We start from the raw sequence: 27,426 nt of genomic DNA, 5'->3' as shown, positions 1-27,426 counted from the left end.
TAGGTGCATATATTTATTTTAAATCTAGTCTTGTAAACTTAGCAACAAAATTTTTGTACCATTTGTGAATATTTAATTTGTATAACATTAAGTTGGCATCTAATATATATATATATATATATATATATATATATATATATATATATGACAGTTTTTTGCTAATAAATTTGAAAAAATGATTTAAATGCGGTTAATTTATCCAGGATATTACATTTATGTATAGATACTTAACGAGTGTTTCTTCATCCCTTTTTAATGAGCTTTAATTAAGAGCTTTTGGATAACCATGTCTCTTATATATTTTGATAAATTAGAAATTTGAGACAACCGATAAAGTCTTTAAAACTCTTTTTCTATGTGAAATGGAAGAGGAAGTTGTTAAGTAAATAATTATAAATTAATTTCGTATGTTTCCGGCGGGGCTTACTATCCAACTACCAATTAGGGGTCGTTGACGAGGGAGGGGCAAGACTTTACTATTAATTATTTTTTCTAACCAATAAAAAGTAACCAACGCGGGACTCGGACTGGGGATCTCCCGCCTACAAATCCCCTCTTCATAACAAATACGCCAACGAAAGGAAGTTGAGGCCATCTGTCTGGCGTGCAGTACCAAAATTGAACACAGGTTATACGACTGAAAAGAGAGACAGGTTCAGGGCAACCACATCATTGAAACGTTGTAAGTTTTTATGGAAATTTTAGACAAATATAATAGCAACTTCTCATGCATTTGCAATAGTTGCTACCACCATATGATGCAACGGTAAAAAGATGTGGCATTGTACACATTTCAACAGGCGCTTCTTAAAAACAAAAAAATAGTGTGGTATGAAAAGAAGTTAGGTTTTTGGTTTAATTAAGGCAAAGTATCAATGATTGGATCATCAATGCTCGGAAAGTTGAAATTGGATTGAGTTTTTCTTCTCCCAAATCGAACAATTGTGCTAGCAAAGGATTCAATAACGGCCTAACTGAAGGAGAGTTTATAACAGTCACGAAAGGGCTATATTTTAAAATTAATGATATTAAAATTAATAACAAGTTAATAACGTTATTACAATTAATTTTTTATTTAAAAAAAACTGTCATTTTTCTATGCCTCTCATTATTAATGATGCTACATTGTACAATAGATATTATTAATGGATAACATTCTATCATAAATGTTATAGTAAGATAAATGATATAGTATGTTAATAGCTTTCTGAATTTCTTTGAATTGCAATTTATTTAGCTAGCCTACCTATAATTATTGAAAAATATTGGGTGTAATTAACTGGCTTCTAGCCTCATGCTTACATATTCTATGTTTAATGTAGTCAGAAGTTCTTTATTGATCTACTCAAGTTGATCGACTTATCGTATATTGTGTTTATAAATAAAATCATCTGTAACCTTAAGGATTTATAGTTAATGCTAGTTGTGGTACATATGGTATAAGGAAGTGTGTGAAGTGTATAGTCTCAATGTGCCAAACCCACACATCAAAGTCACTCTGCAAAATAAGTGAATATGTTCTGTATGAGAGCAGTATTAAGGTTGTTAGGCTGGGATATCCGCAGACTACTACATTGCTCTCGAACTGAGAACGTCCCAATTATACAAGTAAGCCTTACTCATATATGAAAATGGGGACACCTAAATTTTCTTTTATCTTCCGTTTATTTCCTGCAATATTCGTGGTTCATTTTTATTAGAAAAATTTTCTCTTGAAACATTGTTCAGGAGCTTCGGAGGAATAGGTTATGTTCCAAACATTTCAGTATTGCGTCGTTTCGGTATACTTTGCAATTTTAAAGTCTGAAGTATCAAATTAGTTTTCAACTTCCCAAATTTGAAGAGATTTGGATGACTGGAAGTGTGACTTTATTAAATTTTTCTATAATTATTGTTATTTTTTGGAAACGGTCTCAAATGATTTTCTTGTAGTCAAGTACAGGTAGATCTATCACATTTATTAGAAGCCTTTGTTCGGGTGAAACCACTTGAGAGCAGTTCTTGAAAGATGTGTTGTTAACTTGAGAATTGCAGTCGGAGAAAGTTGCGTGATGATAAAAACCGGAATTTGTTTTACTCTGTAAAGTCAAGGCACAATAGGCTTCCTCTACTAGCTGCGGTGGCGTGGGTCATAGGTCTCGTCCCGCTAAGCCCCCCTCCGGAGCTCTGAATTTTATTATGAATCACTCTCTATATTCATTATTTATTACACATTCGCTTTATTAGTGTCTTCTGATAATAATGTAAAATATGTTCGCAAGATGCCAGATTTAAGTATTTTGGTTTTAAGTACGTACTATTATCTTTATTTGTATTAATTACTTAAATTCATTTAAAGGTTAGTAGCTCAGTCTACATTGACGGCCTTACTAGTAGAACAGCGGCAGACATAGTGGCTAGCCATAAAGGAGGAGAAAATAAGGTTATAGGTGCAGTGATGGCTTCTTCCTTAGGTATTGACCTAGTTACACCTTCCGTCTCTACCACTACCTGTCCTCCAATTAGGCCTCATTCATCCCTACATCTTATACAGCTTCTCGCTGAGTAAGAATTCATTATATATATAATAATTTTTTATATTCAATTCACATTTGGATTTTTTCTTCAATTTTTATATAGTGTGTGCGTTTGTGTTAAAACAGATTTTTGTTTTGTTTTTGTTTTTGTTATCTGATACCAATGGGTGGCAGTTTTGCTGTTATGCTTAGGCAGCGTTTTAGAACTGTGCTTCCTGAAAACGGTTTCACTGCTTTTTCTCGTGAATTGAGATACTAACTGCTCAGTATAAACCAAAACATCCTAATAGTAATCCTTCTTCACCCCTTCCTTTGTCACGTGGTGTACCTCATGGTTCTTCTCTATCTCCCACCTTCTTCTCCATTTCAATCAATGACCTTTGCTGATGATTTTCAGATTTACCTATCCTTTTCCCTGTCGGATCTGTTTGAAGCTGTTTTTAAACTTCAAGAAGACATCAATAATATCACATCATGTGTCACGGAAAATAAGCTTACTCTAAATGCAGAGAAGACCAAAGCAATTGTTATTGGCTCCAATTCACTCCTTAATATTCCTCTGTGATATACCTCGGTATCACTTTTGACCAAAACCTCTCCTAGAAAAACCATGTTTCCCAAATCTCTCGCTGCTCCATCCACATCCTATAGCAGTTTAATAGTTCCCGTCATCTTTTTCCAATTAAGACCCGGCAACTCCTAGTTTCCTCTCTTATTTTCCCCCATTTCGACTATGGTTGCTTTGTCTCTCTGGTGATATTGAAGCTAAGCTCAAGCGCCTCATGAACTGCTTCATAAGATTTATTGTCAGTATTCCCAGAAACTCTCGCATTTCGCACTACTACGATAAGTTTAAGTGGCTTTTTCCTGTCTACCGTCGCCAGTATTTTTGGCTTCATTCCTTTTCCAAATTATCCAATCTCAAAAGTCATTTTATATCTTCTAACTCTTCAAGTTCAAATCCTTGATTCATTCTCGTTATACTAGATCTCGTTCCTCTGATCTCTATATTCCCTCACACCCCACTTCATCCTTTGACAAATCCTACTCCTTTGACTAATACGCGCTACTCCTTTCTGGAACTCCTTACCTTCATCTGTCCGCCATGCTTCTACCCTTTCCATCTTTAAAGCCCTCTTGTTTAATTATCTCCTTTCTACCCAGCTTCCTCCGAAATGAATTCATTTATTTCCTTAATTTTAATTCAATTTTTTGTAAATATTTACTTATTTTTTATGTATAAATATCTAAAATACAGGCCAAACCAATAGGGCCTCCAATCGTACATGTTTTTATTCTTAGGGGACAATAGTCCCAGGATAATAAATTTATTTTCTTTCTTTCAAAAACATATTGTGTTTATTTGAAACGTATTCATGAAAAAATTATTTTTCGAGAGTTCCAGGGGATCTAGTGTTCTCGACCGGGGTATACCTGTTGTCAGTTCTGTTTAAATTGAAATATTAACGTGGAGCATTTTTCTATACATTGTCCTGTATTTAATCCACTAAGAGAACAAACACTATGTTAAGACCTGGTGCAGACCAATTCATGCCTATGTTGAACGATTTCGATAAACACTAAGTTAAAACAACAAGAAATTAATTAAATGAATAATAGTTTGGCATATACTAAAGTTACTAAAAAAGTAAAAGAAAAAGAAAAATTTAATTAAACAAATAAATAAATACAAAGTTATACCTAATTTCTTTTTAAATGCAAAAGGAGGGCACTTCTGACAATGCAGCATCCAGTTGGCTATGACCAAATTCTTCAGAGTCTTGACTGAAATTTTTAGTTATTTTGTCAAAGTGTGTTTTAAAAATTAGAGCAGAGTAATGTTTATTATTTATTTTTGATATCTGTTAAACGTAGACTTGAAAGTGTCTGTTACAAGTGATTAATTTTTCTTGATGCAGTAAAATTGTAATTATTTTTTGTAATTGTAATTCTGTACCAATTCTTTCGCAGAGGACTTCTTCAGGTGACAGGTAGCAGTCATTGCACTTTTACGTCTGAACAAAAAAACGCTGGTAAGCAAGATTTCACTAAGATTCCTCATGGTGTAAATGGAGTTGAAGATCGGATGTCAGTTGTTTGGGAAAAAGGAGTTGAATCTGGTGCAATGAACCTGTCGCAGTTCGTTGCAATCACTTCTGCTAACGCTGCCAAAATTTTCAATATCTTTCCAAAGAAGGTGATTACAATATCTGTTTTCTTCAGCCTTTGCATCTTCTCTGATATAGCGTGCTTATGTGTTTTTGAACCTGATTGCTTTCGGACTTTCATCGTCTTCTCAGTGATTTCTACTTTCCACTTCGTTTTGAAAATTTGATCTCTGCTTACGAAGTTTCTATCGCACACTTTCATTTTGACTGTCTGTGGGGTGGGGCTGTCCCTTATCGAAAACCTCTGTGAGCCCCAATATCTACCTAATCAGAAACCATGCAAGATGGACGCACTTTTGTGGTTGTTTTTACAACCACTTAAAATTCCCAGCAGTTCGGACAAGTTGGGCAAAATGGGAAAACAGCCTAAGCTCCTACACTGTACTTATTCACCTAAAGAGTTGTCTATCGTGATGAATTTGTAATTTCTACCCGAACTCTAAGAAAGAGACTGAAAAATTTCAGCATCAGCCCTATCTCGAACTCTTAAACAGCATTTTAGATTGCCTCACGATCTCACCCATCCCGAACGTTGAAACGGCTGCCCATTCCTGGAAGCTAGTCAATTATGTGCTCAAAGACATGCCGACATCGCAGCTTCGAGACACTAAAGGGGAGAAAGGCGACCAATTTTGCAAACATCGTCATTTCCCAAGTTCCTAAATGTATTTTCTAACTTAACATTTAGTACTGTAGTACATAATTTTGTAGAAACAATATTTCTGACTAAAGATTCCCCTAGCCCCTTAAGAGGAGGGGACTTTTGGGGACTATAGTATTTCATTCAGTTTGTAATAAAACTGTTCAGCATGTGGCTGGATTTTCATCCTTCAAAGCACGCATGTTTCCTCTTATGGTATAGAGAAATAGAACTTACTAAGCTACTGTCATGTTGCCACCTCACTTGACTAGAATCAGATCAATCAAATTATATTAACATTCAAAGTAATGTAAAAATTAAAAAAAAAAAAAATAATTTTTAAACTTTTTCTATGTTGATAACTTAAATTATTGATTTATTAGATACTTTTCGTTCCTATTGATGTAACAAAAGTTATGGGCATTAAACTTATGAACTAAATATAAGAACTGGACCTATTGATTATAGAGAGTAATCTTGTGATAAAGTTTTAGAGATAAATTTTTAAGATCATATATTAACTAATTAAATTATTCTCAAGGGTTGCATCGCAGTTGGCTCTGATGCAGATATAGTAATTTGGAATCACACTAAAACTCGCACCATCACTGCCCAAAAACATCATCACGCAACCGATCTCAACGTATTTGAGGTATTTTATATTCAGATTTTATGAAAGAATGTGGTAAATAATTGAAATCAAAATTCATTTATACACCTTAACCTGCAGCACGATTTGTTTAAGCAAAATATATTTCACTATGAAAATGTAATGTTTTGAACCTTTCAAACAATTTGTTTTCTGTAAATTGTTTTTGGTACATTTAGTCAATTATGGTTATTTATATATCTCTCGGCTATATGACACCCAATGACAATATCTTTTTTTAAAAATACATTAATTATTAAATTTTAATAAAAATTAACCCAAGACGCTTTTAAACCCAAAGTATATGGACATAAAATATAATTCAATCTTTCGTCTCTTGTTTTCTACTTTTACAATTTAGTTTATCCTCCTCGATAATCATATTTTTGAAAATGAATAACTGAGTCAAATGGTATTTTTACTTAAACATAATATAATAAAATGTATTCAGTATTTCTCTTGGTTTTAGGGAATGACAGTGCACGGAGTACCTGAATATGTTATAGTTAACGGTAGGGTTTGTTTTGAAGAAGGTGAGGTGAAGGCAGTCGAAGGATTTGGACATTTTGTACCGAATCCAGTTTTTCCAGCATATATCTATCCAAGTGAACAAAACGTAATTTTTCTTTCAGTATTTAAAATGAATTAATTTTCAAATTCCAACGCTAAGGGCTTTTTATTTTCAAATAGGTAGAAGAACAAGAAGCGAGTGTAGAAAACGGCAGCCCAAGGACTGAAACAGATAGTGTGTCCGCTGAAAAATCAGAGGATAAAGATTTTAGAGACGGTGTAGACGGTCCAGCTGTTTGGGGTGAACAGGCGACAAAAAGGATCGCTGGGAAAGGCCAACGCCAAGAAGGACAGCGGAATTTGCAGGACTCAACATTTTCCATAAGTTGTAAGTTTTATTTTTGGGTTCGCAGATTATGTATTGTCATAGGTTTTATTCATTCTAGATTTTTTCTATGAATTATACTGGCTGTGGTTGTGTGCATATATATTGCACTACATTGTCGATCTTCAATTTTTATTTGAATTTTTTTTTTTTCTGAAAAATGTAGTTTTGGGCAGTATAGAGGATGGGTGGCTAGGAAGCTCTTGAGTTTCTTTTGACGTAAAAAATGGGCTTGTCCTTGTAAAATAATGAAGATTAAATTAATTGCTAAAATCCCGAAGTTGAAGAAACCCGGCTGGAAGTCAAGAAGGGTTTCTTACTTTTCCGTGATTTTCTCTTAAGCTTTTTCAGCTGATATCGTTAACTTAGTATATTAAATACTCTGATAATTGTTTAAAACTTTTTCCCAGGAAATTTTAGTGCAACTTTTTAAAGAGCCATTTAAGTATTCGCTAGTACCATTTGTGTTGTATTATTTTTGAGAATTCCGAATTTGCAAAAATCCTGATGTATGTTATTTATTTAATTCCCTCTCTCTTACTCTCTCTCACATTTTCTCAATCTCTCAGTGTGTTTTAAAAATTACTTCCTATTTAGTCAAAATAAAACTTTTTTTAAAAAATTGTTGGGTCATAAACGTTATTTTAGAACAAAAAGTACAATTTTAACAAAAGATAAAGGAATTTGTGGCAAAACGTTCTTAATACAAAGTTGTCTGTTTCTAAAAAATTAATTGAGTTTTACACCATAATGGTTTTGTTTCACAGGTGAATTGGATGACACGGAACGAAGATCATGTATCCGAGTTTTCAATCCACCAGGTGGCCAGTCATCTGGTGGTTTTTGGTAAAAAAGGTTTTTAAATATATACAGTTTTTATTTTATTGTATTTATTTATTTATTTATTTTGGTTCAGTCATGACTGCCACAACAGGACTGTCAATTTCCCTTTATTATTACTTCCTTGATTGCCAAAGCACCTTTCATTAATAATTTTATATGATATATATGATACACTTTCCTTATGTAGTTCTGTGTAGGCAGGCCACTTTAACGTATTCATATTAGCCATAATTCAATTATTATTGTGCGCTTCCTTGTGAAGAATTGAGCAATAGACATTTTATATATATGTATTTATATACATATATATATCCACTGTGCTGTTATAACACAGCATTTTCCTACAAATTTAAAATTTATATTGTAATATTTCCTGGGTCAAGTTGCATTGCACAATTTTCTAGCAACTATCCCCTAAAGGGAAAATTAGAAATAAAGCTAGAAATTAATTATACACGTAACCAATATACGCTTATCACATTGTTAATTATTTTGGTACTTGTTTTAAGTTTTAATTTATTGAAAAAACAAAAAATATATTAAAATGAAATTTAATGTTGCAAAAATATGAGGAAAATTTGGTGGTTAAAGCTTAGAATTTAAATTAAAAAGGCATTAAGTGCGGTGTTTTGTTTTTCACTTTATTTATTTTTATGCATTAATATTATTAAATGTTAATAGTTTGTTGACGTTCTTCTTTTGATATTTTCTTTTTTTTTATTTAGCCATTGAAAAATTATGAAATTATTATTATTATGAAACATTTTGTTTCATAATAATTTTGTCAATAATATTATTAATTTCTTTCCAAATGATCAATAATTTATGGTTATATATTTTTAAGTAATCTAGGTTATTATAAAAGTTTTTGTGAAACAAATTTAAAAGAAGGATGCAGCAATACAAAGCCGTGACGTTTATTTAACCTCATCAATTCATTAACAAGAAATAGGAAATCCAGAACATTTAATTGTGATTTAACTTTATATCCCTCCAACTATTTAATTCGTACAAAGGTCAACAAAGCAGCCGGCTGTTTTTGCGTAATCCACAGTGCTCTTTTTACCAAATATGCAGACCGATTGATGTAATTCCCATAAGCGAATTCATCAAACAGGTTTCTAGATTTCCAACTTCCAGCAATTTTTATACGCAATAACTTTTGTAACAATCTAGCTAGTAGATAGATGATTTTTTTTTTTAATTAATTACTTAATGTTTATACATATAAATAATTATTTATGCATTACTAAGAGAAAAATAAGAAGAAAATCTTGACATTTTTATACGCAACCTTTTTTTGAAAAATGCACCTATCATTTATTCTTGTTTTATATTATGAATTCACCTTATGTAAGTTACTTTTTTATTTATTGTGCAAAATGCCTCAATTTTTTAAAATTAAACTTTATTTGTACATTTTATTGTAAACATTTATGGAAAACGCTACAACGTACGCTACTGTATTGTTATGCATTGCAGGGAAAATAATGTAAAATTAAGAAATAAAATTTATTGTAATTGGAATCGATATATACTAAAATTTTACTCCTTTCAGGAATTATTTTAAAAACATTAAAAAAATGAAATTGTGTGAGTAACCCTATTTTTTGTTTTATCATTACATGCTTATTCTATATTTAAGTTACAAATGAATAATTGTAAGAACTTTTTTCAAGTTTCTAGTCATTGGATGTACAATGCCAAGTGGAAAAGAAAATAATAAATAAATATGCAGAAAGAGCCATTTTCTTCCATGTTTAAAAAACAATTTTCTTTCATGTCTCTTAAAATCCTTTTTAGAGGGGTAACGATAAGGAAGGGCTAAGTTAGACTTTTTTTGTTGAGTTAGTGAACTGAGTTGATCGGCAGATCTAACTTTTTTTTCATTACTTTTCCCTCTCTCGTGTACATATTCCATCAAACCATTCATTTGGAGAACTTTTACGAGATATTTGGAACTGTGCCACCCACTTTGGGCTGCAACCCGACTCTTAAGGAGAGGCCCACCCAAATTAGACATTTGCCAACAACAGGCTTGGCACCCTCTCGGGACCGTGGTTTCCTTCCTTCCCAAACGCCACATTTTCCTAAAAGCAAAGCTTTTAGGATTCAGTGCTGGGCTAATTCTTGTTGGTTTCTTTTCTGCCGCTTTCTAATGTGCGTAAATTCTGTTGGGAATCCCGTCTAATCTAAAAGTTACAAGCCAAGATTACCATATGACTACTAAAAATGTGATTGTCTACATAAACTTTGAAAACTTTTCCAACAAAATTTGATTATTTGAGACGTTCACAGAAAACAGCTGAGCTTACCTCTAAAATGTGCATTTTAAATATCATTTAAAACACATTGTGAGGTAGTGAAATAGCTCATTGGTTAGCGTACTGGATTTCCACTTGGAGATCCCGGATTCGAACTCAGCTGCTGGCCTTAGATCTTTCTCTTTCTAAGAGTTTTTTACAGCTCATTGTCGGGACAGTGTTGTCTATTACGAAAGAACACTGTCCGAAGGTGTACTGAGTGCACTGAAAAAAGCTTCGGCGCCAATAACCTTAGATGTCAACGCGCCTATATTAAAATAAACCTCCAAAATTTAACCTTCTATAGCTCGTTAACTATTATCACTAAAACATTGCAATTTGTATCAGTTATAGAGCAAAGTTTTTTCTACTATTCGGTACAGAATTTATTGAAATCTGATGAATACGAAAGGAGATATAAAGGTTTGAAATCTGAACGAATTTAAAACCTCCAAAATTTACCCTTCGATATCTCAATAACTATTATCTTTGAAATATTGCAATTTATACCAGTTGTAGAGCTATGTTTTCTCTACATAGAATTCATTGAAATCTAAACAATACGAAAAAAGATGGAAATTTGAATTGAAAATTGAATCAATTGAAAAATTGAAATACGTTTGAAATTTGAACGAATTTTAAAACCTCCAAAATTTACCCTTTTATGTCTCATTAACTATCTCCTTAACTAAAACTTACTATTTAAAAAGTTAAGTATAGTTGTTGATTGACACTTTTACCCTTAACTGGAGAGATCTTTTAAAAGAATGCTTATAGTTGCGGTCCACAAAGAATCTTCAAAAACTATTTTCTTGGGAAACGTTTTGTATAAAATAGGAAGGTATTTGGACGTAAATAGAAAAATTAAACTGCGAATACAGTACTTCCTTTTAAGAGAAGTAAGAAAAATTAAACTTCGATCACTGTACTTCTCCCTAAAAGGCAAAGAGAAATTAAACTTTAAATACGCAGGAGTGCAATACTTCCTTTTAGTAGGTGTAAGAGTATTATGACACTTAAGAGTCATGTAGGGAAGCTTTAACTACTCCGTGCTAAATTCTATCAAAACCGGACTAAGCGTTACAGAAATAGTAGTAATAATAGTTACTTGCGTGGGGCAAACTCCTAACCTTAAGAGGTACAGTGACAAGACTTCTAAAATTCAAATCTAAACAAAATTTCAGTTCGAATGACACTTCATTCATGAAAATCGGTAAACTCGTCGATAAGTTGAAACGATTGCCATACTTCCTCCTGCCAGATTTTATCAATATCAGGCCAAGATTTACACTCTTACTTCGAAGAAAAGGAAATGTTGCGATTGTGCAATTAAGTTATTGGATTTTTACTGGAAATACACCTTTTCAGTTTCCTTGAATCCCAAAAAGTGTTTTTTTAAAGAACTTTTTGTCTGAACGTGAACACTAGCTAAAAAATGATAAATCACAGTAGATTAAAACTTTATATTCTGTTTACCCATTACCATGGAACCTGGGGTTCACATTTGAACTTTGCGAGATTACTACCTGTTAAATATTTTAAAAAATGTGCTTTCGAGCAAATTAGTTCCCTTTAAAATGTTGCTTCTAGAAACAAATCTGGGAGTAGTAACTTAGTATCTTTAGTGGGTACTATTAAGAGAAGTAATTGGGTAATTACTTCAGGATTACACTTTTCGCTTGGTTTTATGATTCTAACATTAGGCAACATTTATGTTTAATAAAGGCAAATCAGGCAATGTCTGAATAATCCATTGAGCAAGGAGAATATGAAGCGGTAACTAAAGCGCTAGAAATACTAGTGAGGACTGTTGTATTAGCGCAACCTGTCAGTCAAACTGGCAAATAACTTGATTTCTGAACATTTAAACAATTCAGTTGTCTTTCTAGAAAAATACTTTTTACTAAAAAAAAAAAAAATCTTTTTCATACGAACTGATTTTAGCGCCCTCAAAATGTGGTTCCCTAGGCATTTCTTACACCACTTTTTTTGCACAGCCCTTAGTCACGAATAATATTTAAAAATGTCTTGTCTTAGGTCAAGATGATTTTGCAAAAGGTTACCTAAGGGGATAAAGTTAAAAGATGAACTTTTGAACAATCCTTAATTAAGCTTTAGAGAAAGCACCAAGCTTTTAGAAAAAGTTTCTTTTATAGATAAATTTTGTTTTAATTAGTGTTAATTAAATGTTTTTGGTGCAAACAAATTAAATAGCACGGTTATAATACTGATTTGCGATACTATATTTTGGAATAATTTTTTATTATATGTTGTTAAAAACATTAATTGTTGGAAAGATGTATACTGACATTTTTACTAAATTTAAAAGTTTGATTTTCGCGTTTAGCATTCCTATTTTATAGACAATAAAAATAAAAAATTGTTCAGTATTAATTAAACTAAAACGAAACCCATTCTGCTCTCATTTTAATGCTAGTGAAGCACGAAACATCTCTTACCATAATTTACATACGCACCTGTGTTTTACTCTGTAGTACTTTATTAAAGGTAAGTTGCTTATTAAAATAAGTATAATTTTTTAAAATACATATATAAAAAATTAAAACAGTACTGTCGGAATTGTGCCAGTAACGTCGCACATTAGAAAGGTTTAAAAACCTACAGATCTTTACTTATAACTAGTGACTGAAAAAGTATTGCGATCGAGGTAAATTTACAAAATAAACCTTTCACTGAAATATATGTTTTGATCTCCTGACCAAAAAATTAGTGAATTGTGTTCAAATGTTGGTGGGTAATAAGAATGAATGAGTAATATCTCATCTCAAACAAGTAAAATTGCAGGGAGCTCCAACTTGACGAACTAGGGGTATATTATCTTATCAGTTTTTTGTTTTATTTTACACAGTTAACGCGAAATTTGCTCGCAACGATTTTCAGTGCGCTGTAAAGTATAAGTTAGTAAAAAACCTATTACTTTTGTCAGAAATACTCTTCTAGGAAATTTCTTGTTGGTGCGTGATTTTTGATCACAATAGCGCCCCCAACCAACTTCTGACATGCAAATGGATTTAACACATTAAAAAACAAAGCACTTACTAACTATAAAATAATGTGGAGAATTTCCATAAAGAAGCTCACTTTGAAGTTGGCATAGAAGTAGTAATTAGAGTACTTACATTTAGGAAATAAAATACCCATAAATATTTACTAAAAGCTGATGCAAGAATGGTTAATTGAATTTTTTGAAGTACTATTTTCAGTAGCCTCTCTTCAAAACGAATAAATCAGTTAATAAGAATTCCATTTGAGCTGAAATTAAGGTAATGGTTTCTTTAAAAGTTTTTAAGATAAATAATAAATACTCTTTAGAAGTTAACTGTATTACATACCATTTTTGATGGCTAAGTTCAACGGTACAAGAATTTAAAATGTTTGTTTCCAGGATGTATGGACTGTTTTTGATGAACATAAAGGAATATGTGGTGAAGAACTGTGGTTTGATAATGTGGAAAACTATAAATAGTTCTATTGGTGTTAATCACGATAATTTTACATTCTACTATAGATATCCAGACGAATACTTCCATATCATATCTGATGAATCCATCAAGGTATTCAGTACTAAATTATTTAAGCAATATTTTAATTCATTACTTTTACCAAGGTTGTATGACCGATTGAAACCCAGTACCATGGGCAGATGCAAGGGTGTTCAAAGGAATATGACCCAATTCGAAATATTTGAAAAATTATGTTATATTTCTCATTTCTCTGATGTATTGTAATTCATCCGAGGGCATCACCACATTTTCAAGGTCAAAAAGAGCTACATAAATTAGTATTATTAGTGAAAAATTTCACTAGAGCAAATAGTAGCATAAAATTGAATTTTTAAAATATTTCGCTCCCTTTAAATGTAACTTAGTAAGAGCGCGCATGCGCTTACAAAAGTTCCTGCCGCCAAATTGTAACAGTTAAAAGATGTCGAATGGACAATTACTTGTATTGTGCGTGGTAGACTGTCGTCGTCTTGACATTTTGTTAAGTAAAATTCTTTTTTTGCTTAACATAAAAGTGAATTTTAAGCTGGAATGTGTTCCAAGTTATTCGACTCGTTACCAGAACGTTACAGGTTTAATATTTGGTGGCCAAATGTTAGAATCTTAAGTGGCAGAATAAGTTGTCACTTCGACCAGAAGATAACGTATTTTTATTCATGGAACAAGAAACAAAATTTTGATTGCACCCTAGAATGATTATCTTCACTTGAAGGATATTCTAAATTCAAGAGTTGAAAATATTTGCTCTAAAGAAGTTTTAGAAGCAGCCATTTTTTTCAACATCATTTAAAGAACATATATATATTATAATTTTATTATCTAATTAAACAATTAACACAACTTTTTTTTTTACAGATGCTAAAAATTAGTGAAGAAGAGTTTTTTGAAAACATAGGGAAACATTTGATAATATTCCTGAAAGAAAATAATTGTAATCAGGTTCTGTTGGTGTTAGGAAAACATTTCAGAGATTTCATCAACGGTAAATTATTATTTAATTTGTATTAAAACTGTCCGGTAGTACAGTTGTATAAGGGTTGATCGTCAAAAACTGCAACGAAAAAGCGTACCGTTAAAAACACCCAACTTTGACAATTTTTTTTCTCTTTTTCTATAAAAGATAAAATTCCCAAATTTTCTTAAAAAAATAGCCAAATCCTCCTTTATATCTGTAATTTTATTTCAACAGCATAGATTAAATAGATTTCGAGAAATACGTTGCTGAAAATGGGCAAAAACGGTATTTTCAGAAAATGTTCTTGTTCTTCTTGTTCTTGTTACTTTTTTTGTAAACAACGTAGCGCATAAACGCGTGAATCGATTTTCATGAATGAGGTGTCATTCGATTCGGAATTTTATGTAGATGTGCCTTTTGGGGATCACGACGCTGTACATTGAATGGGAGAGGAGTTAGCCCCATGTATATGACTAATACTAATAACTCTGTAAATCTTAGTCCTATTTTGATAAAATTTGACAGGATGAAAGGGTTGGTGCTCCCCTACGTACGATTAAAGCGATGTTCTGCTCTTACACTTACTAAGGGGAAGTTATGCAATCATTTAAAATTATCGTTTCGTGAACCTATTTTTTTGAATGAAGGGTTATTTGGTTAAAAAGCTATGTGGATTTGCATTTTTAGAGGTCTCGACGCTGTGTATCTTTAGTAGACGCAGGTCAGGCCCCCTCTAAAACTATTTTTACTAATCTTTCTACAACGCTAAAATTTAGCACGAAGAAGCGATTAAAGCTTCCCTACGTGACTCTTAAGTGCCATCATGCTCTTACACCTACTAAGAGTAGGTTCTGCAATCGTTCAAATTATCAACGTACGATCTGATTTTGTTGTCTTTCAATTTAAAATTTTAGATATAGTAGATTCGGCTTTTTGGGGTATATACTTAGGAGGGGAGTTTTCCCCACTTAAATAAAGCCCCCTTTTAAACGGTTATTAATAGTAACTCTGTAAACCTTCGTCCGTCTTTGATCAAATTAGGCAAGAAGAAGAATTTAGAATGTGTGACATATAAGCTAACATTACTCCACAATTGGGTAAAGATATAATTGATTTCTGATGAATAGAAAGAGAGATGTAGAGGTTTGAAATTAGAAGGCTGTTGAAAACCTCCAAAATTTAACCTTCCATATCTCATTGCTATAAAACATTGCGATTTGTATATTCTATAGAGCTAACATTTCTCTACAATTGGGTAAAGACATCATTGATTTCTGATGAAAAGAAAGAGAAATATAGAGGTTTGAAATTTGAAGGTAATTGAAAACCTCCAAAATTTAACATTCTATTCTCATTACCTATTATGATTAAAACATTGCGATTTATATTAGGCTATAGAGCTAATGTTTCTCTACACTTGGGTACAGAAATCATTGATTTCTGATAAATAGAAAGAGAGATATAGAGGTTTGAAATTTGAAGGTATTTTAAAATCTCTTATTATTATGAAAATTATTGATTTTAGATTACATTAGAAGTACCGTTGAGGAAAAATGATGTAGGAATAATCTTTGTTGCTGGTGAATTTAAGACGTAAACTTTTTATTGCATAATCAGATAATTTATCAAATACCTATGGGGGGAAAATTAATAAATAAAATCAAAGTCATATTTTTACTAGAAATATTTAGCAAAAAAAATGGGCTAGTTTCATTGGCGGATTAGAGTGGTCTCTTGGCATTGCTAACTGACGACGTCGTCATGAAGTTAGCCACTCCCGGGCCAATAAAAGCAGTGTTTGTGTACCCTTTCGCGTTTAATCAACCCTTATACTTAACATTTTTAACTGTAAGTTTTTGTTAAGGAGTTATGTGTATAATTGATTATTTAAAATGCTGAATCCCAAATAAAAATAAATAGGGACATATAAATTTGTCATTATTTTTATTAAATATCGCTTAATCATTTTATTAAATTTGTTGAGACAGGTCTAGATAATTTGTACGATTACTTGAATTTCTTACTACCTGAGATCAAATCTCTGTCATTTGTTTGTGAAAACGAAAGTGCTACAGGGTTGCGATTAAATTACCAATGTAGTAAAATATTTTTAGCATATTATACCGTAGGCATAATTAAACAGATCGCGAGGGAGTATTACAACAAGGTATGCATGTTTTAATTATAACTTATAATTTGTATTATTTTTATATATTGTTTATAAATTTATAATTTAAACTGATTTATAACTTCCACAAAAATATCATCTCTTCTTTTAATCACTGGCCAAAAATGACATCAGAACAGTTGTCTTGAATATATAATGAATAATTTAAACAATGAAATAAAGATAAAATATAACTACAGGTATTGAAAGCGGCTTAAGCCGTCTTCTTTAAGTTATACATTTTTTTTCTACTATGAAGATTATAATTTTCAAAAAATTTACAAGGTAACAATTTTTAATTTGAATAATACCTTTCAAAAAATAAAAATAAGCCCTAGAAAGTATGTAGGCAAGTTATTAATTAAGTTACTTCTGAATATTCGCAATTTAATAAGGAAATAATAAAATTTTGTTATCTACATAAATCGAAATCCTTGCATTCATCACGTCTGAGTAAATTTATTAAAAATGTTAACGTAATTTGTTAGGAACTATTAATCCAAGTGGAATTTGAAGAATATCTGACAGATTTGGTGCGCATAACTTATAATTTAATATTTGACAATGAAGAATTCTACATTGCTTCATACCCATTCATATTCAGAAGATATAATTCTTTACCAATATCGCCGCATTTGATACTACAGATATTTCCATTTGGCATATTGTTCAGGTATAGTTCTGATTATATGTTTTTATTTTCAATTTTGTTATGTGATGTTGCAGGTGCCCTAGTTGTAAAAAAATCAAAAGAATACAATACAACATTTTCACTTTTTCAAACACTAAAAATATTCATAGCTTTTAAAAAATGTACATTGTAAAATATTTCAATTTAATGTTCAATTAACTTACTTCCCGCTAGATGGCGATACAGTAATTTTTATTGATTACGTTGTATCATTGTCGGGAAGGATTTTTTGAACTTGCTAAGTTTTAATATAACTCCATCAAGTGTACTACATGATATTCTGGATATTTTGCAGCATGTGCCCGATTAAGCATAACCCTAGTAGTCGATATGTGGTGTATGGTTAGCTGTTTACATGGGTCACTCTAAGATAAGAGTCTAGTAGGGCGGCCCAAGGCCTATGCCACTGCGACCCCTTAGGATCTATTGTGGCTCCCCTCACTCTAAAGCTCACCCTCCAGACCTGTCCTTTTAATCAGACTCTTAATGATGGAGAGCGTCTCTTGGGTAAAGCTCATAGGCCTTTGTTTTTCCTCCCCGAGAAGTAACATCCTTAGCCAGACAAGCCCGTCACACAACACGTGCAGTGCCGTTTCCTCCTCTTCCTGACAGGACCTACAAAGGCTATCATTCGCCAGGCCCATGCGATGCATGGTTTTCTGAGCCTGCAGTGGCCGGATGGGTCACTCTAACAGAAACGATAACTTTTGAACATTATTGGCCTCTATCGTCTGTTAACGTGGTATTTTTTGAAAATCAATTTATTTTTTTACTTTTTTTTAAATCTTTTTTGTGATATTATGTAATTGTGTGTTGTTTGGTAATTTTACGAATTATGTAACTGTAATTTAATTTATTAAATGGTCTTTACGGAGCATCCTTAACCTCTTTTACCCACTTATTTCTGTCATGAGCAAAGTGCTTTATCTCTTTATTTGCACGGTTTATAAATCGTCTTCTACGTCTTCCAGCCATCACAGACGTGGTATATGCTTTCTTCTGCTATCTTTCGGCACCCCATACAACAACCTACTGAAGGCCCAAGAACTTGGCATTTTTTTTACATGTCCTACCTATCTTAGGCGAGCTTGTTTTATAAATGCCAGCTGGTTATATAATTCTCGATGTTCAGCACCTTGCAAGACCCATTCATCGGTCCATACATCTTACAGATTATTTCTTTCTCTCCCAGACTTTAAGTATCTTTTCGTCTTTTATTTGGAACTTACATTCACATCTGTAAGTTAACACCGGTCTTGTAACTGTCCTGTAATCGTAATTTTAGCCTAAGATATATTCTTGAACTGTAAGACATTTCGCCGTCAAAAAAAGATCACAGGATCTCATCCTGGCTTAAATTTCCCTTCACTCGGTTACTTGTGACCCCAGATATTTAAATTGTTACAATTTGTAAATAATGAATCGTTTAACTGGATTCAGAAGTTATTCTGTAGAACATTTCGAAAGGAATTAATGTAAACAGTTTTATTTTCATTTACTACTTAGTCTATTTTTTTTTCGAGACCATGAAAAAGAGCTACGTTATTTCAGACTTTTAATTTATTTAAAGCATTAATGTTATTAGTAAAAAATAATTTTGTATAGTATAATTATTTTACCTCTGGTTATATATATAGAATTAAGAGAAACATAACAAAATTGAGATATGCTTTTGTTATTACAAATATAATTATTTATTTATTAGATTTTTTTTTTTTCAGAAAAGACCTCATTATCAAACACTTTGGAACCTCTCTTTTCTCACTACTAGCTTATGCTATTGGTAATAAAATGTCGAAGTATTTTAAAATTATAAGGCCTAGCATGCCTTTTCATTTTAGAAATGTAAGTGTTGCATTATTATTTTCTTTAAGTGTTGCTTAAGACTGTACTAAGCTTTTGCTGATATTGCTATTCACAAATAAGTTCTTATGATAGGTGTTTTCCTTAAATAAAACCTACTAGATAGTCTGTGAATTTTATTTAATCACATCCATTTTACTTTGTTGCTTTTGTTCAAAAAGTAACGAGTTTTGATTATGTGCTTATTACTTTTAAACACAATAACAAACTTTTAACTTATATTTGTGAAAATTAAGTGATTTTTATTATACCTTCTCATTTTTTCTTAAATGAAATTTCATAAAATATTCCAGTATATTGTTACCGAACTATGACTATTCAGCCAGTGTAGTGTGTGACTGACAGAAGTAGAATGTTCTACACCAAAGTGATTAATCTCTGATATTGTATGAAAGTCCGAAACCGGGTCAGCGATAAAATTAACATGTTTGGTACGACGGATATAATCAGCAACAATAACGAAACTACGTATTGGCTACCCTCAGAAATAAATATACCAAATATATGTTAGTGTTTGAGAATGATTTGCGCATGATCGAAGCATCAATCACAGAAAACATTTAGAAAAAAATCGTAATTAGAGAAAATCCATAAAATCTCTAGGCATTTCTCTTTTGATCCAGATTTCAACCTCAGTGTTTTCCTATGAACTGTCTCCAATATTACTCCAACGAATTAATTTTTAATTTATTTTTGCACAGTTGGGCTTCATATGATTTAATTTCCTCATTATTGTATGATAGTTATCCCATTCTAAAAATTGGGGGAATAAAAAAAAGCATTACTATGTAATGACTTATTAGTGAGTGTTAGATAAGGAGAAACCTAACTCTTTTGAGATTGCAGCCTTTTTAGGACATAAACAATTTGCAAACATATTTCATGCTTAAATGAACTATGTACGTATTAATGCTCAGATACAGAGTAGAGTCAGCAGTACGTTTGAATTAGAAACAATAAATCCAGTAAAATCATACAGACAGATGACTTCCTTGCAAGATATTACTCACATCATCCAACATAAAGTCACTTTAAAAGGTAAAAAAAAATATATATTTTTAAAACTTATATATGAGTTTTCATATATATTTATATAGTATAGGGTGATCCATTTAAAACACACCAATCGTTAATAACTTTTTAGGAAAGCGGAAATCCGGAAAAACCTATTAAACATAAACAATATGTTTGTTTTGATCTAGTTTTCAAATTTTCCAACACCGATGCTGTAATTTCATTTTTGACGGAGTAACGGCCAGAAAACTGATCGGGGTTTTATAAGGACCACTGGTTTTGACAATGTTTTATAAAACCTACATAAAAAACTGTGAAAAATGATGGCAACACCGTTTCATTATCCCAAATATTTGTCGAGATATTTAAGATCAAAGTTACAATTTTATCTATTCATTATCGGTTTTCAATATTAATTTTCCACCAGAAATAAACGTTTTGGGAGGTCCTCTGACTTTTTATTTTTCCCAGGCCAGATGGTGTTTGTAGAAGAGTGGGATATGATGCTATTTCTTGGCACACCAGTAATGCCAGATCTGGAGTATGTTAGTGACATTGGCTTGTACATGAACGACTTATCTATGCATGATTTTAGCAGGTGAACTTATCCTTTTCCGTACTTTTTTTTTTAATTTGCTTAATAACTTATTACTTTCTCTTTTTGTATGGTTATTTATTTTTTATTATATGAAGTTATTTCCTAGTGAAGAAAGAAGCGTTCGGTACCCACAAAATTAATTCAATAAAATTATTAAAATCCTGGTCCATTAACCAAATATATATAATAGATGTGAGAACAAGTGTTGTATAGACAATTTTCAATCTTATTTCGTTTACCGAACACATTGCCTGCATTTCTCGCTGAACAGAGATTGCCAGATTTGGTGCTTAGTTATGTACTGGTAATGGCTGTAAAGCCAAATGCTCTACAACTAAAACTTCTAGTATGTTTCCTTGTGAAGTTAGGTTTCTTAGAGTTCAGTCTTAGAAGTTTACAATGTGTGTGTGGAGCAAGAACGGCTTATCGCATAATAATAATAAGTATTATTATTATTATTATTTTAGTAGTTCCTGAGGTTTCTCTCAACCAAAAATTTCTTTTATTTTTTTTAAAAATTAATTCCGACACCGGAATAGCTCATAGCGGTCTCAATTAACAAAATTCTCAATATTTATTATTTAATAAAAGAAATAAAACTATAAATGTACTTTTTGATATTGAAATTAAAACCTAATGCATGTATGTAATATAAAACTAATACATCTCATTTCTACAATTAATAATTATATAAACAAACATCGAATCGTATTTATATCAGGTAACCATTTTTCAAAAATAATAATCTCTTATAAAATTTATTATTTAAATTTTTCTTTATCAGAGATCTCATGTTGGCCGGTACACAGCAGTCAGCGACTTTGCGTCTTGCTTTGGAACAAGAACAAGAGAAAACTATGAAGTTGGAAGATTCACTAGCAAGATTAAGTGAAGAAAGAAGGCGGACAGACCAACTTCTCTATCAGATGATACCTGAATCTATTGCAGATACGCTAAGAAAGGGTTTATCACCAATGAAAACTTGTAAGGTTTGTCGAGAAAAATTTTATAATTATTAATTGTTCAAATAAATTATATTAAAATATGAATAGTTTCTTTTGTTACAGAAATTTAATAATGTATCAATACTATATTCCGACGTTGTGAAGTTTACAGAAATATGTTCAAAAATTACAGCAATGGAGGTTGTATCCATGTTGAATGGAATGTACTCTATATTTGATTCGTTAACTGAACAGCTTAAGGTTTTTAAGGTAAATCTGCAATTTAAAATAAAATTCAAGGGAAGTGTGCTGCCTTTCGTTCCAGTAAATGCTTCCTTTCCACTTTCTCTTGCTAATTAATAGCCTCTTCAGCTCACAGTCCGTGATTGACAGTGTTTTCTGAAATCTAGAGAACTCCTCAGAAAAAATGAATATTATCTGACAGACGGAGGTTATATAAAATAAAACTTTTTGCTATGTCAAACTGTAAATTTCGCCTTAGAAAAAAAAATAGAAATAAACATAATTTAAATATCTAATGGACAGTGTCCTAACAGTTTTCTGTTTGGCAATATTGACCTGAATTTTAAATTGATCTCTCTAAATAATACTTCTTATGTTTCGATTCTTAGTAAATCGGGTTTTGAAGGCTTCTATCTGATGGTAACTTATTTGTATTTATTCAAATGAACTTTTTTTTCTTCAAATTCAAATTTTGACAACCAATTGAAATTTGATTTTAATACAATATTATACAGATGTTAAAATTTTTGAAGCGGTACTTTAGAGTGGGGTCTAAACATTCTTTCATCCTTCTTAGATTTCGTAATTATCCTGGAAAAAAGTTCTCGGTAAAATTTATGGTTAGTTACACCATTATCTCGTGTATCTACAAATTACATAAAGAAAAATTGTGTAGGGAAAAGTCAGGAAAACTTAAAAATCTATTCAGTTAAAATAAATTCATTACCAGTTAGCCAATCAGAACAACAACAAAAAAATTATTGATTTAAACTGCTAAAAATAAAAACTAAGAAATAAGTTTGAACTTTTGATCTATCAGTTTTTGAGTCATGTTGATATATGTACTCATTTACAAAAACCACTTCATCTTTTTCGTACGAGGTCCTGAAAATATTTGTTTCCTTTTAAAATTCAAATTCGAAAGTCTTCATCAGAAGAAGAGATAGTCGAAAAATCTGCTAAACTTCAAAATTGTATCCTTCTGCTGTAATTATAATTGCAGTTTATAATTTAATTTAATTCAAGATTTGGAATTTTCTTATTTTTTCTAATAATTTTCTTAATTTTTTCTATAGGTGGAGACTATAGGCGATGCTTATACTGTGGTATCTGGAGCCCCAGATCATGCATTCGATCACGCTGCACGAATAGCAAATTTAGCGCTTAATATGGTAAAAGCTATTAAAACAATGCACGATCCGAGTACAGGTAAGTTTTCTGTAGTATGTTTTAATAATTTATCACGAACTTTTTCGTTCATCTTGTCAATAAGGAACAAAATAAATATACTAATTCAATAATTTATGCATATCGAAGATGAATATTTAGTGATTTTTTTTTGCATGAAATGATTGTTTTTTAAAATATATATCTAATGATTAATAAATTTTAAAATATCTAGAATAATTAGGCTTATTTACGCCGGGAATGGGATGATAAAACATGTTTTTATTAATGCCTTGAGATTGTGGACTTATAACGTCAGTTTTAATATATATTTATATTACCAATAATTATTATGTGAATTTATTGAAAGAGCACTCAATAATATAATTATAAGGTGGTTTGAAGGGAAAAATGAACAGTTCCTAAACGGAATTATCAACTTTAAACATCCTGCAACTTTTCATTTTTGAAATATTCACTTACAAATAGACAACTCATAAGAAAAGAAAAGAAAAGAAAAGTAAAGAAATCATTTATGTGATCACTCGGACTTGAATTGATTATTTGTCGAAACTCTTTTTCCTGGTTCAGTGATGTTCATGTTTTAGTAAAACAATAATTTTCGTAAATTTGGTGATTGATGCAATATTTCCTCTTACCCAGTACTGAAGTAAAATTAGTATTTATTATTACTAATTAAATACTTCTTCTTTTCAGGTTCACATCTAAAAATACGCATTGGAATACATAGTGGACCAGTGGTTGCTGGAATTGTCGGTATGAAAATGCCACGGTACTGCCTGTTTGGTGAAACAGCTAGTATTGCTTCCTTAATGGAATCTACTAGTCAGCCAATGAAAATTCACATAACTGAAGCCGTACAGAAATTATTACCACATGATTTCGTTACTTCAGATAATTTTAAAGTAGATGTAACCCGTCAAACAGATTTAAAAAATTGCAAAGGTATTTTTTATTTGTTATGGGATTTTTTTTTTTTAAGCATATGTCTTAGATTAGGATTTATGTCTACCAGATAATTGAATGAATTAACGTTTTATTCATTTCGATATAATCGACGAATTAATGCGCAGATCATGATAAATACAGTTGAAGAAAAGCATTGATAATAAATAAAAATTGAAAAGCAAATCAAATATAAACTTTAATTATATTAATATAACTAATCTTTGTGGTTAATTTCGCACGAAATTTAACAAACACAAAAAGTAGCACTTAAGATACTCAACGTGGTTTCTGAACTATGTTGAGTGGCTAGCAACACAGCTTTCTCATCAATCTGAAAGACATGTATAAAGTTTAAGCATCCATATGCAGGTGAGAGCCATCGCCTATCGTAATTAGGAAAAGTGATTAAAGATCATCATTTTATCGATATATGATGTTTATTCGTTCCCAGTGAATCATCTCCAATTGATTCTGGCTATTAAGGTCGATTTCCAGTCATTCGATGGAGTCCTATGTTAATTGGGGTAGGGTTCCTTTCGTATCGAACCACAGGCCTTGTATCTCATACTGTCTGATCTCAAGTGGTTTCTAAACTTCTCTTCGTAAAGAAGTATACACTCTTAATTTTAATTTTTTTTTTATAGAAGTAGATTCATTTGTTGCTCTTTGGGATTGATGCCTCTTTGTCTATAAAGAGTAGTCTTTAAAGGCAGTAATGTCAACGTACATCGATTATCCCTCCCTTTACATCTTCTCGAAACTCTCGATAATATTTATTCTTCAGTAGATCGGCATTGCAGATTTACCCTATGATAGCAGATATTGATAAAGAGGATATTTTAAGGAGCGAATTAAGCACATGAGCTGGTGTTTCTGGCACCTCTCTGTCTCACTTCAACAGAGGGGTCCTACATTTATTGAAGACATACAGGCACTCCCGGGAAATACTCTAAAAAGCGCGTAATTTACATTCAATATCACCACATTGGTTTCTGCGCCCGAAAGAATTTTTTTATCATAGATAGTTGTTTTCTTTTGGAATATTTTGGAAATAGCAACCCCTGGTTTACTGCCTTTCACAGGTGGCCCATACCTCATACGATTTTTCAGAAATACGTGCTTCATTTTTGTCTTGAACTGTTAGTTAATTGGCACTTTTTAATTTATCCTAAGCCTAAATACAAGGTAAAGAATGAACGTTGGGTATTAGAGAATTGAAAATAAAATTTATTCACAGGATTTTGAATAGTCCAAATTGGAATTTCAGGTACGTCAAGAGAAAGATTACCTAAGTCGAATTTTTTAAGATCTTAAAATTTAAAGTGGTAATCTGGGGCATTTAAAAGAATATAAACCAAAACCCTTCCAAGGATATATTAATAACTACAAAGTTTCAAAGTATTTTTTGTGCGTAAATTTAAATATTGGGCTGGCCAGGTGCCAAAATTTATTTTTCAACCGAGCTGATGATAGGAAATCTCAATTATGATGCAAAATTATTAATTCTCTAAATATTTATCCAAATACTAGTATCCAAGTATTGTGCAATACCAAAAACAATTTCTTCGTTTAATTCTAAATGTCATCTTTTAAAAATATGATTGGTAAGCATCATGAAATATACATACCAATTATCAAAAAATATTCATTTACAGGTTTGACTAAAACATTTTGGCTGGAAGATCGTTTAAATGTCTGCAATGTACGTATTACTGAAGATACTATAAATTAATTACTGAACTGGTTATTGGTTTTTTTTTTTTTCCCATTCTGTATTAAGGATCTGCACTATTTTAAAAACAGGTATTTTTACCATACACGCAATTGAAAATTGTTGTTTTTCTTAAAAAAAAAATCTAATAGTATCTCCTACCGTCTTATTTTACATTACATCCCCGAAGAAGTTCTACTGTAAAATATTTACTAATTAATATCAACAGCAAATTAGGAAAGTTTATAGAACTCAGCTAATATATATGTTATATAAAAATAAACAGTAGAATCAAAAAAATGTAAAAAAAAAAAATCAGTTATTTAAAAAGGATTTCCAGAAAAATGGCTTTGGATCTTTGTGAAGTTGAGGGCAGTTTTGTTGACAAATAATTTATAAAAATGAAATTGAAGGTCTGTAATTAATTATACTTAATTTTGTTTTGAAATGATCACTGCTGGAACTTTGTTTTCTATTCATTTCAATACTAGAGGTATTAGATGTTAGAGAGATATTAGATGTTAGAGAGATGCTAGAGATGTTAGAGATATTAACTTGACTTATTATTTCACATCTTTTGATGTGAAATACTTAGAAAATTCGAATCAATTCCCCTGTCATGTACCACTGTATAAACGATGTAACTAAATTAAAAAAGAAATAACAAAATAAAGATTCCTATTGAGTTTTATATGTTTAATGGAGTTAAAATGAATTTTGTTTTACTATATAATTTAGATTCGAAAATTATGTTTCACTGGTTGCAGTCATAGATTTTAAAGATCTTATCGCAATAAAAAAAAAATAGCTGAGTTGTAAAAGCATAAAATTGGCCTAATTTTATGCGAAAAGCACAGACTGCACATGTATGTGGGTTTTAGTTCTTCATTTAAGATTTTTGTATGTATTTAATAATAATATAAGAGCATTTGATTACTACTGAAGAAAATTACCTTCATTCAAAATTTTAATGTGGATAAATCAAAGAGTAGATGCTAAACTCAGATCGTCGAGTGATAAAAACTTTTATTTGAAAATAAGTAAGATTAGATCAAACTTGATTTCATCAGAGAATTTTTGTATCAATTTTGTATAATTATTGCTATAATTACTTAGAAAATTCTCTTTTTAAATGCTTAAATTTATTTGAGTTGAATTTATTTACAAAGAAAGAAACGAAAATATGAAAGTTTAGATTTTTGTAAGAGATACTGTCTATTTTTGGAACCTTAAATTATGAACACTAAGCAAATTACTTTTTTAAAGTATTACTTTCGATTAGATGTTATAAATTGAACTTCATGGCATACACATAACGAAAACAAAAATAATTGTGTCGTTATAATTACCATAGAAATTATATTAAAGTGTAGCGCTTAAACCGTAGGATAAATTTTATCATTTTTATTTAATACTTAGCCTATACATAATTTATACCCATTATCTGCTGTCTGCCTTTTACAGTTTTTTAGCTATTACTTTAAACGAGTGATACTATGAATGTGAAGTTTCCATGCCAATAAAATACTATTTGCTTAAAACCTATTTTCTAAGAAATTTGTTGCT

At 31.1% G+C, this 27,426-nt stretch overlaps 2 protein-coding genes and 1 long non-coding RNA gene across 6 annotated transcripts in view; 2 read left to right on the top strand and 1 right to left on the bottom strand.

Annotated features, from left to right (window-relative positions):
• Positions 1-9,482, top strand: part of LOC141459469 (dihydropyrimidinase-like) — a 29,045-nt gene extending 19,563 nt beyond the window's left edge. For all 3 annotated transcript variants that reach the window (XM_074138587.1, XM_074138589.1, XM_074138588.1), the window contains 6 exons: positions 2,339-2,544; positions 4,488-4,713; positions 5,866-5,976; positions 6,443-6,589; positions 6,664-6,871; positions 7,636-9,482. In XM_074138587.1, coding sequence (XP_073994688.1) covers positions 2,339-2,544; positions 4,488-4,713; positions 5,866-5,976; positions 6,443-6,589; positions 6,664-6,871; positions 7,636-7,718 — 981 coding nt within the window. In that variant the 3' untranslated portion in view covers positions 7,719-9,482. The remainder of the gene's footprint in view (positions 1-2,338; positions 2,545-4,487; positions 4,714-5,865; positions 5,977-6,442; positions 6,590-6,663; positions 6,872-7,635) is intronic.
• LOC141459471 (uncharacterized) overlaps positions 1-27,426 on the bottom strand; it is a 33,603-nt gene that overhangs the window by 4,271 nt on the left and 1,906 nt on the right. The window contains exons 1-2 of one of the 2 annotated variants that reach the window (XR_012461489.1): positions 13,368-13,764; positions 13,155-13,287 (exon numbers count right to left, since the gene is read on the bottom strand). The exons of the other annotated variant lie outside the window; for it this stretch is intronic. This is a non-coding gene — a long non-coding RNA (uncharacterized lncRNA). Of the gene's footprint in view, positions 1-13,154; positions 13,288-13,367; positions 13,765-27,426 lie in introns of those variants that run through there. 2 annotated transcript variants of the gene reach the window in all.
• LOC141459470 (soluble guanylate cyclase 88E-like) lies at positions 13,954-27,405 on the top strand. The gene is made up of 11 exons (XM_074138590.1): positions 13,954-14,520; positions 16,482-16,660; positions 17,149-17,333; positions 19,073-19,196; positions 20,132-20,252; positions 20,700-20,826; positions 21,611-21,815; positions 21,894-22,040; positions 23,090-23,222; positions 23,898-24,146; positions 25,805-27,405. Exons 1-11 carry the CDS (start codon positions 14,394-14,396, stop codon positions 25,879-25,881), a joined length of 1,674 nt encoding a protein of 557 aa, XP_073994691.1. The 5' UTR covers positions 13,954-14,393; the 3' UTR covers positions 25,882-27,405.

This window comes from Rhodnius prolixus, unplaced genomic scaffold (assembly GCF_049639745.1).
Source record: "Rhodnius prolixus isolate KJV_2025 unplaced genomic scaffold, Rpr scaffold_11, whole genome shotgun sequence".
Classification (NCBI taxonomy): Eukaryota; Metazoa; Arthropoda; class Insecta; order Hemiptera; family Reduviidae; genus Rhodnius; species Rhodnius prolixus.
This window is presented reverse-complemented; position numbering and strand designations above follow the sequence as displayed.

Excerpts from the sequence above, each read along its gene's own strand:
- LOC141459470 (XM_074138590.1), top strand. The coding sequence starts at position 14,394 with ATGCTAAAAATTAGTGAAGAAGAGTTTTTTGAAAACATAGGGAAACAT. Across the intron at positions 16,661-17,148 it reads CGAGGGAGTATTACAACAAG|GAACTATTAATCCAAGTGGA; the intron begins GTATGCATGTTT and ends GTAATTTGTTAG. Across the intron at positions 20,827-21,610 it reads TCTATGCATGATTTTAGCAG|AGATCTCATGTTGGCCGGTA; the intron begins GTGAACTTATCC and ends TTTCTTTATCAG.